Raw genomic sequence first — 10749 nt, 5'->3', positions numbered from 1 at the left:
CTTTAAATGGCTGGTTCTTGCTGGCTCATAGTTAACGAACTGATAACACTATTGTTTTCTTCTTCCTCCCAAAAACTTCTAAAAGCCTCTGTGGCGAAAGACCTTTGTGGTTTCTTGTTCAAAAGCCTTAGTGGCAAATCCTTGGTGGATTCTTGAGTATAACCTTTGTGGTTATAAGCCTTTGTGGCTTCCGTGAAATCCGAGCAACCGTAAGCAGGGTTGTGGCCTTCGGCCTTGCTAGGCCCTGGGTCTTAGGCCTCTGAGCCGATCATTCTGAAACTGTTAATGTCCCCCCATTCTTGAATATTGTTGTTCCCCGGTTTATTTCTTGTATGCTTATTCTTGTTCTATAGTCTTCTTGTAATTTGTATTAGAAAGGCCTGTAATATTTACAAGTTTCTATAATTTCTTATATTGTAAATTTGTCGGAGCCACTCACAGTAACATCTTTCTAACTCTTGAACTCCTTTAATTCTTCCGGTCCCAGATCCCCAAACCCTTACTGCTAAACTCCCTTGGCAGGGCTCATGAAGCCGTCGGGTATCTAGTGGAGAGGTAGTCAAGGCCCCTGCAATTTACTGTTATAAATCTATGATATTATACTGTTACTCGTTTTCTGTTGGTACTCTGCTTTCTGTGAATTTTCTGGAAATTGCTCTGTGATCTATAAGTGACTTGTTGTTTTTTTCTGAAAAAAAAAATGTCAAGATATAATCTTCAACCATTTGATGAAAAATTTGATTTTACCATTTGGCAACAGAAAATGAAAGGCATTTTAATAAAACAAAAGGTCTTTAAAGCTATTGATGGAAAATACTCTGAAATTGTTTCTGAAGAAAAACGGCTTGAAAATGATGAATATGCTTATAGTTCTATTATTTTAAACCTGTCTGATACTGTAATTAGAAAAGTAGGAAAACAAAACACTGCTAAAGAACTTTCGAATAAATTAGAGGAACTATATACAGAAACATCTCTTCCTAGTAAATTATTTCTTTTAGAAATTTTTTTTAGATATAAGCTGGACCTTGCTAAAAATATTGAAGAAAATATTGATGAATTTACTAAATTAATTCAAGACATAAAACTGACTGGAGATAAAAATTGTTAAGGCAACAATCAAATATGGTCGTGATAATGTGACTCTAGAAACTGTTATTAGTGGTTTAAAATCAAAAGAAATGGATTTAAAAACAAATACTCCTAGTAGTAGTAATAATGAAGTAAATTTTGTAAGAGGGAGACCTAAAACTAGGAATAATAATAATAATTCTAAGTCCAGAAAATACAGTAAAAGTCGCAGCAAAAGTAGGGGAAGAAGTCCCTCTAGAAATAGATATAACAATAATAAAAGAGATGAAGAGAAAAACACCAAAAAGGATTTTAGGTGTTATAACTGTGGAGGAAGAGGTCACTTTATTAAGGATTGTAAGAAACCTAAAAAGAATCAACAAAATAATGAATCTGCTAATGTTTCAGAGAAACTACTGATGAAGTTTATATGATATCTGATGTAAATTTTGTTGAAAATTCTTTAAATAAATTTGAATTGCTTGTGGACTCTGGATGTACTTTTCATATAACACCTTACAAAGAGATTTTGATGAATTTTGAAACTGAAAGGCTAGGTTCTGTGTCAATGGCAAACCAAAAATTATGTGATGCGCTTGGTTATGGTGATACATGTCTTACTTTTGAAAATGGTTCAAAAATTACCCTTAAGAATGTTAGGTATGTCCCTGATCTTGCCCATAATCTGATTTCATGCTCTGCCGGGCCCACTTAAAAGTTTGACCCGACAGCTCACTTATTTAATCCTTCTCCCTCATTTCTGAACCCTAAATCCGCTGTCTTCATTCTCTTCTCTTCTCCAAACGACCCTTTGCGTCCTTCACCTGTTCTTCGTCTTCTGTGTTCTTTCATTCTCCAGAAATGGCTGCTAAAGAGCCATTAAGAGCCAGCCTCTTTAAATGGCTAGTTCTTGCTGGCTCATGGTTAACAAACTGATAACACTATTGTTTTCTTCTTCCTCCCAAAAACTTCTAAAAGCCTCTGTGGCGAAAAACCTTTGTGGTTTCTTGTTCAAAAGCCTTAGTGGCAAATCCTTGGTGGATTCTTGAGTATAACTTTTGTGGCTTCCGTGAAATCCGAGCAACCATAAGCAGGGTTGTGGCCTTCAGCCTTGCTAGGCCCTGAGTCTTAGGCCTCTGAGCCGATCATTCTGAAACTGTTAATGTCACCCCATTCTTGAATATTGTTGTTCCTCGGTTTATTTCTTGTATGCTTATTCTTGTTCTATAGGCTTCTTGTAATTTGTATTAGAAAGGCCTGTAATATTTACAAGTTTCTGTAATTTCTTATATTGTAAATTTTCCAGAGACCGAACCACTTTCAACAAGGACATGCAGTTCTTGCGAAGTTCTATATAAAGACGTGAAGTTGACGGGCTATTTGTTTAGTGTTTTACGCAGTTAGACATGGAAAGCTGTAAGAGGAAGTAATATTTGTTTAGTTCAAGAGAATCACGATGACAAGATTTAAAATTAAAATTAGCTGTAGATTTAAAATTGTTCACAGGGAAAGCTGTAGCAAGGAATTTAATTAGCTTCATTTGGCACATGAACACTCTCACATGCTAGTTTTGTGAACGTGCGAGTTACACCCCTATCCATGATCTTGTTATGTAATTATTAAGGTGGACTCTTCAAACTGATTGAATCTTATTACTGCATGCTCTGAAGATATTTTAGATCAAAATATTTGAATAACTTATATGCATAATCGTTCCCCGATTGACTGTTGTTTGACGTTGCATTGCTCTACACCATCCTCTCATTAAATTAAAAGACAAAACGAGAAAAAGTAATTTTCATAATTGCAGCCACAAGCTGGCGACGAGCCCCGTTTGAAATTCTATTGATCCATTATGACATAACAAATTGGATAAAAAAAATAATCGTTTATGAATTAAGAAAATTGTTAATTTTTTATTTTCTATATTTTGGGATGAATATATTTACTTTTTGAAACACTAAATAAATTACTTAGTAAAATATATTTAAAAAATAGATATAACAATTATGTAACAACGACAGGAAATAATATTTGTTTAGTTCACGAGAATCACGATGATAAGATTGTTGTCTATATAATACAAGTCAACTGAACAGGAAGTTGCAAAAAAAAATCTTTTTTTTTTCTTTCTTTATTTTTATTTTTATTTTTAAAAAATATGATTATTGATTTATATATATTTTTTATTAATAATATATTTTAAAATATAAAATATTATTTATTATATGAACGTAAGAATGTCGTGCCATGACGGTTAGTATTATTAAAAACAAATATATATATATATATATATAAATATATTTCAAGTCGGTAGTTGAACGAGTCATGGTTATGTTTTTTTTCTTAAGAAAAAAATTGCATGAACTAACGACTAATGAATCCAACAATTTTCCTTTTTTTTTAATAATTTAAGCATTATTTTGTTATAATTAATATGTAATTCATTTTAATAATAAATTATAGTTTAATATTTCCAATTACAATAATTATTTACAATTATAATATTATTAATATTTTATTTAAATTTTAAATTTTGAAAGCATTAATAATTATAATTATATAAAATATTTTATTATTTTTAATAACTAATAAATTCTAAAATTTTTTAGGCATTAAATCATAATGTTGCTTAACTATTGATGCAACTTTAGGTTTATATGTAGCAAATACCTCTTGAACGTGAGAGCAAGGAATTTAAAATTAGCTTCATATGGCACATGAACACTCTCATATGGTAATTTTGACAAGGAGTTACACCCCTATCCATGATCTCATAATGTAATCACTAAGGTGGACTGTTCAAACTGATTGAATCTTGTTACTGCATGTTCTACAGATTTTTTGGATCATATTTTAATAACTTATATGCATAATCGTTCCGCAGTTTGTTGTTGTTTAATATTGCACTGCTCTTCGCCATCCTCTCATTAAATTAAAAGACAAAACGAGCAAAAGTAATTTTCATAATTGCAGTCACAGGCTGGCGGCGAGCCCCTTTTGGAATTCCATTGATGCATTACGACATAACAATATTTTCAGAATCAGATCGGGAATCAAATCGATCAAATTATTGAGTCACTAGTCACTAGTCCGATTAGTTAAATCGAATTGAAAAAATCAATAGAATCAGACTATATTATATATATATATATATATATATATATGCATATAGATATATATAACATATTAAAAAATAAAATTATATTTATATAAAAATGATTAAAATTTTTAAATTAAATTTCTTCCAATTAAATAATAATAATAATTTGAAAAAATATAACAAGAAATATAAACAAAATAAATCTAGTAATTAACTAATAAATATATATTAATTTGAAATTCCATTGACGCATTATGACATAACAAATGCTAGGTATGATGTATAGATGTCAGAATGTTTAACATGTAGCAAGTGTGAATAAAGGTAGAGTCTAAACTTTGGACGCATTTGTTATGTGTCCAAATCAGCTAACATTACAACTGCAACTTCACCCAATTATTAATTATTCATCAATTTTGACAACTCCCATTTCTTTTTTAGATGTTCATATTTTGTCTTTTTACCAACTCTTGCAAATGAGGCCTTCCTTGATCAGATAATTTTAAAAACTAATCATGATTATGTTTCTTTATAAAAGTGACTGCGCGTCATTGTAACACCACCACATCAATTTTTTATTGTGTTGATAATATTTTAAGTTGGTTTAAATATAATTTCTTGATTCATATATTTTATTCTCATTTATAATCTTACCATATATCAAACTATAATTTTTTTATGTGTTTGTTCCCATTGTGAAAAGACTTTTATTTTCTTAGGTATTATTGTAAACAATAAATCAAAATTAGCTTTAGAAGATAAAATTCTATCAAAATAAGACTATTTAAGAGTTCTAAATTCTAATGCCTCTAAACTACTTGGACATTAATGGTAAATATATCCAACTTAAAAAAAGAAATAGATAAATAATATTTCTACATGATTAATTGAGTTAGAAATTATTTTTAAATATTAAAAATATTAATTTATTAAGCAGAGTAAAATTTAAAATAAATAGTGATGCTTGGAAAACACGCAGGGGTCCAATGGATATGAACTATTGTTCAAAATTTGAGTCGAAGGGGGGACCTGCAAAAAGGCGTTAGCACTCCAACGCCCAAGTTAGTATTAGATTCAAGATAAAATAAATCGGAAAATTAAGTAAATTTGAATGAAAATCTATATATGGTGAATAAAGTTGGTGAAAGTGCAAAAACATGTGATAATATACTTAAAAAGAGCTTAAGGGATAGTTTGGAGAGTAAGAGAAATGTCCCCCGTCTGGAAGGACCAAACCTGTATTTATAGGAGAGTGCCCCCATCTGTTAGGGATGTTGAAATGGGTGACCAAAAGTCAATTGGATTGGTTGTTTTTCATTCGCCAATCTGTATTAAATAATATTGAATTGATGGTTACGGTAAGAATTCATCAAGTTGGTAGTGTGTTTCGTTGTACTTATCACTTATATTGAATGGGTATTCACTGTCACAACGAAATACCCACAGACCAAAAGGTGAAACTTGTAGAGTTAGGCTGCGCATATGTTTGACAACTTGAAACCAACTCCTAAGGGTTGATTTGAAACGTTCCAAGTCGAGGACCTCGAAACAGGGTATTAAGGGTCCTATAGAGACTTGCACTAAGTACTGCAATCGTGTTCCATCGGCAGGAGACGTAAGTGGTCTGTTCAGTTTTAGTTGGTTAGCTGGCAAGGTAGTCGACCGACTGAACTGACTCGCAGGAATCGTCATAACGTAGCCTTTTAAAGCTTGGTCTGTATGACTGAGATTCCCAATTTTAATAGTATGAATTAGTCCTCGAACTTTTTCTTTTAGCTGAAAACTATCAGGGCAAAATGGTCATAAATGGGTTGATGGACCAAAATTGAGAACATTTGAAAAACACAGTATCAAAATTGCCTCCGCAAAAATTAGAGGATCAAATTGGCCAAAAATTGCAATATTGCCTTCATTTTTACTCTTGAAATGAATAAATTGACTTATTTTGAAAGGAATATTATTACTTATCAGCATGTGCAAATAATATAATTATAATTTATAAAAAGGGAAGTATATATTTTTTATATCATAGTTCAAGATAAATGAAAGATAATTCAATGATGTCACTAATCGTTATACAAATTTAGTTAGCATCACTACAAGAAATATGAAACCTTGCAATGACTAATTACTTAGTGAAAAGTGAAAAATCGTATTAAATAATCATTAGGCACCTAGAAACTATTAACCCTGGTTTCAGTAGGTGAGGTCAGAATATTAATTATAGTTGGAAAGCACGACAAGTATTTTGGTGATGGCTAAGTATGGCAAATATTTTGGCCTTAAGAAGACCATGCACGATAAAAAAGGAATACAAATTGTAATGACATTCAATTTATTTTTAAGGTTCTATTAAATTTTAGAACGGCATTTGTAATTGTCCAGTGCTTATTCAAAGGAGAGAAGTTAGAAAAACTTTGTGACGACTTCGTTAAAGTCGTTCGAAATTTAAAAGGAACGTCGTAATAATAAGAGAAACCCATTATAACAATTGATTGATATACAAATATTACAAAATTGAATTTGAATGCAATTTGTAATATATTTTGGAACGAATTTTATAATACATATATATATATATATTTATAATTTAATATGATTTTGAATAGGATTTGGGACGCGGTTATTGATTTCTGGAATGACTTTCGTATCTAGGTTTTTTATGCCTTTTGTAGAAGTTTTAGTTCTAATCCCCGTTACAAGAACCTATTACAAATTCAGTATTTCTTTTTAATTAATAAATTGTTTGTTTTAGTTTTAAATATTTTTTAAAAATTTTTATTAATTAAATTCTTAATTTTACTTTTGAATAATTTAATTTTAATATTCCTTATTATAATAATTTATTTAATTTTAATTTATAAAATTAATTTTCTAAAAATTATGAAATTTAGAATATTTAAATAAATTAAAATACAACTAAATATTAAAGACACAATTACTAAAATAGAATAAATAATAATTTAAATAGTATTTTAATTCAACTTAAACGAAAAAAAAAAAGATCCCTAATCTAAATTAGGCTCTCCATCAACAGCATCAGCATTGTCCCGTGCATTATCGTCGGGGTTGGGTTTCTGCTGGAGGTTTGGACCGATCAGGCGACCTACTCAGCTGTGTCTCAGATGCAAAAAAAGTATATATATAATTATCGGTATAATTTTCGAAGTAAAAATTAATAATTCATAAAAGTTTATAAAAAAAAAAAAAAAGCTTTATTTACTTTGATAATCGTATTAAATGAATTACTGGATTATCATTTACTAAATGACAGATAAAAAAGCTCTGTATAAGTAGTTAATATGATAAATTTTATCAAATATTTACTTTAATGTATCCACATGAGTTTGGTAGAAAAATTACCTTTGAGCTCTCGATTCAAAATTTAATAGATAATAAAATATTATTATTATTATTACTATTGTTGTTGTTGTTGTTATTATTATTATTATTATTATTATTTTATTATCATTATTGTTGTTGTTATTGTTATTATTATTATTATTATTATTGTTATTGTTATTACTATGATTATTCAGTTAAATTTTAAGGGTATAATGATCATTTTCATCTAATGCAACTTTGGGATTAATTTTATATCACCTCCCAATGTGATATTAATTATTCAGGAGTAACAGTAATTAGTACAGAGTTTTAATTTTATATCGGATCTCTATACAAGAAAATAAATACTGTATTAACCTATAATAATTTTTTTATACATGCTTTATACATCAAATTAAAGTAATAATTTTGATTGATTTAATTTTAATATGTGTCAAGTCTATAATTCTTATTTCTATGTTAATATCTTATTGAATGGCCTAATAAGTAACTATTTTTAGTATACCTATTACATTTTTATTAGTAACTATATTAGCAAAACTATAATATGTAACCAAATGTTTCAATATTTAATTTTTAATTTGTAATACTATTAACCAAATATTTTACTATTTAATATTTTTTTCCTAACCTCCAACTTTGTCACCCATACATTTTCGTGAATTTTTAACTTCCTAAGCTAATAACTTTTGTCTCCTACTTTCTTTCATATTTAAATCATACAACTAAAATATTTAATAAACAATAATGATCAAATTTAAATTTTTATTTATGGTGCACGACACAAATGATTGTGTGACACGCCCTTCTCAAAACTAAGGAGTCAACGAAAAAGGTAAGCAACGCACACAAGAAATTAATTGCTATGACGTCGTCATGCCACATTGTTCATTACATTTTCTATGAAACGTCCAACGAAGTCGAAGGATGATCCATTTTCCACCAACGCCATCCTACTTCTCAACTTCATTGCTTCAACATTGACCCGAATCTCACTCTGGGGCTGCATCAGGCGCCTGATTCCATTCTCTATCTCCTCAGCTGTTACAGTCATATTGCTACCACCCATCAAGTTCCTCTTATAGTCTATCTTTATCTCCACTGCCACTCCCAAATCCTTCACCAACTGGAAAGCATTCATTTGCTGCTCAGCCGACAACGGCCACACCGCCATCGGCACTCCGCACCACATGCTTTCCAGTGTTGAGTTCCATCCGCAATGTGATACAAATCCTCCGACAGCACGGTGGGACAAAACGGCAATTTGAGGCGCCCACCCGATCACCTTCCCGATGCCCGCATTACGTTCCAGGAACCCTTCTGGTAATACTTCTTCAAGGTTATCGTACTCGCCTGGAGTCCGGAATTTGTGTTCATTGGCAGGCTTCCTCAGTGACCATAAAAATCGGTGTCCACTATTTTCGAGCGCCACCGCGATTTCCTTCACCTGGTTTTCGTCATCGAAACATCCCGTGCTTCCGAAGCAGAGAAAGACCACTGACGAATCAGGCTGCTCATCAAGCCACTTCATGATCTCTTCATACCTGGGGTTGCGATCATTTTCATCGTGTGAATGAAGTATTGGTCCGACCGAGTAAACTGGTGGGATGTTGTCATCCTCCGAAAGGGACTTCATCGCCTGGGATTCTAACTCTAGGAAAGTGTTTACAACGATTCCCTTAACTTCTCTGAATCTCTTGACGCAATCGAGAAAGACCATTCTGCCACCATCCTTAAGAAACATTATAGCAGGCAATAACTTGGCAGGGACAGGGATTTTGTACGACGGAATGCACAGCTCCTCGCCTGAGTTCTCGTACACAGTCACGTCTTGATTTTGATAATCCCTCAGGCCCTGGAAATGGAAGACAAGCCCCAGCACTGAAGCCCCCGACGTGAAAAACATGTAGGTCGGAACGTCAAATTCATTGGCCACGTCAATCATGGAAGTGCAAATCATGTCGATCACAAATCCGGCTAGCCCACAGTTTGGACCAAAATCTTGGACTATTTTAGTCACCGAGTTTCTGACGGGATCCTTATGATTCTCGATGAATTGTTCATCAGAGGTCACGGGGGAGCTCATCGACATCGACAGGGAGTTGATGTTTGTAATGTCTATGAAACGAATCCTGGAATTTGATTCGGGGGAATAGTAATGAGCGCCGCTATTAGGATCGAAAGAGGGCTTCATAACGAGCACAGTTATGGAGAGGCGTTCGTCTCTGTCGATTAGCAGTTTGGCCATCTCCACTGTTGCTAGTAGGTGCCCTCTTCCGGGAGAAGGAATGAACACCAGCTCTGCTTTGGTCTTTCCACTCATTTTCGCTCGCTTTGTGAAACGGAAGTTTGCTCTACGGGGGTTAATACCTGGATAAGGAGAGGGCCACCGGTGTTGGAAAAGCTAGAAAGGACAAGGAGTGATGTCATGGATTTGCTGTCAATTTTAACATTGTTTGCTGGATGCCCAATAAAGTTTCTTTCATGGAGAAAAAGACATTAAAAGAAATGTAATATTTAATTGTTGTTAATTATTATAATTAAAAAGAATAATCATAATAAATAATTATTAATTATTAATTAAATTACACTCTCCAAATAAATTATTACCACTTGGACGTGACAGTGGGAAATATACATATCGCTTGTACTTGTTTTAGTCTTTATTCATCTCTAATTGCGTGCTAATACCCAAGCCTTGAAAAATGGTATCAGAGCCTAGGTTTATTGAAGAAATATATGATTATTTTACATTTTGATATTATTTATCCACTAATGGAGGAGACTCTCCAAGAGAAAATGGAACCGAACGAAAGTTCGAGTTATTATGAAAACAGGAAATATTTTCAGATTTTGAAAATACAAAAAAGAGAATTTCTAATGGAAATTCTTGACAAGTGTTACAATGGTCCCAAGAGGATTGATCCAAAACTTCTCACGCCAGAAGAAGAGCAAAAATGGCTGAGAAATTTTGAGATTCGACAAGTACTACCAGGAAATGCAGTGAGGCGTCTACACTCGACAGAAGTCCATGGTAGAATTCCAGCCAGGAGAAGCGGAACGGGTAAATTCCTGCATAATTTCAGTTCCAAAATTATGACTGATTGGAAAGAACTCGAGCGGATACATCAAAGATCTCCCAAGATTTGAGGGAGATACAAAAGACGGTTCAAGACTATGGACATAGGTTACTCCATATACCTATGAAAATAGAATCCTTGAGCCAAAAG

General features: G+C 32.2%; 1 protein-coding gene across 1 annotated transcript; it reads right to left on the bottom strand.

Annotated features, from left to right (window-relative positions):
- Positions 1 to 8267: 8267 nt before the first annotated feature.
- Positions 8268 to 9920, bottom strand: LOC105178638 (UDP-glycosyltransferase 71E1-like). The gene has a single exon (XM_011102149.3). The coding sequence runs from the start codon at positions 9840 to 9842 to the stop codon at positions 8394 to 8396; it is 1449 nt and encodes a 482-aa protein (XP_011100451.2). The 5' UTR covers positions 9843 to 9920; the 3' UTR covers positions 8268 to 8393.
- Positions 9921 to 10749: the final 829 nt, after the last annotated feature.

The sequence above is a fragment of the Sesamum indicum genome, linkage group LG12 (genome assembly GCF_026168435.1).
Source record: "Sesamum indicum cultivar Baizhima isolate 11 linkage group LG12, ASM2616843v1, whole genome shotgun sequence".
Lineage (NCBI taxonomy): Eukaryota > Viridiplantae > Streptophyta > Magnoliopsida > Lamiales > Pedaliaceae > Sesamum > Sesamum indicum.
The sequence above is the reverse complement of the archived record's forward strand: the minus strand, read 5'-3'. Positions and strand labels throughout refer to the sequence as shown.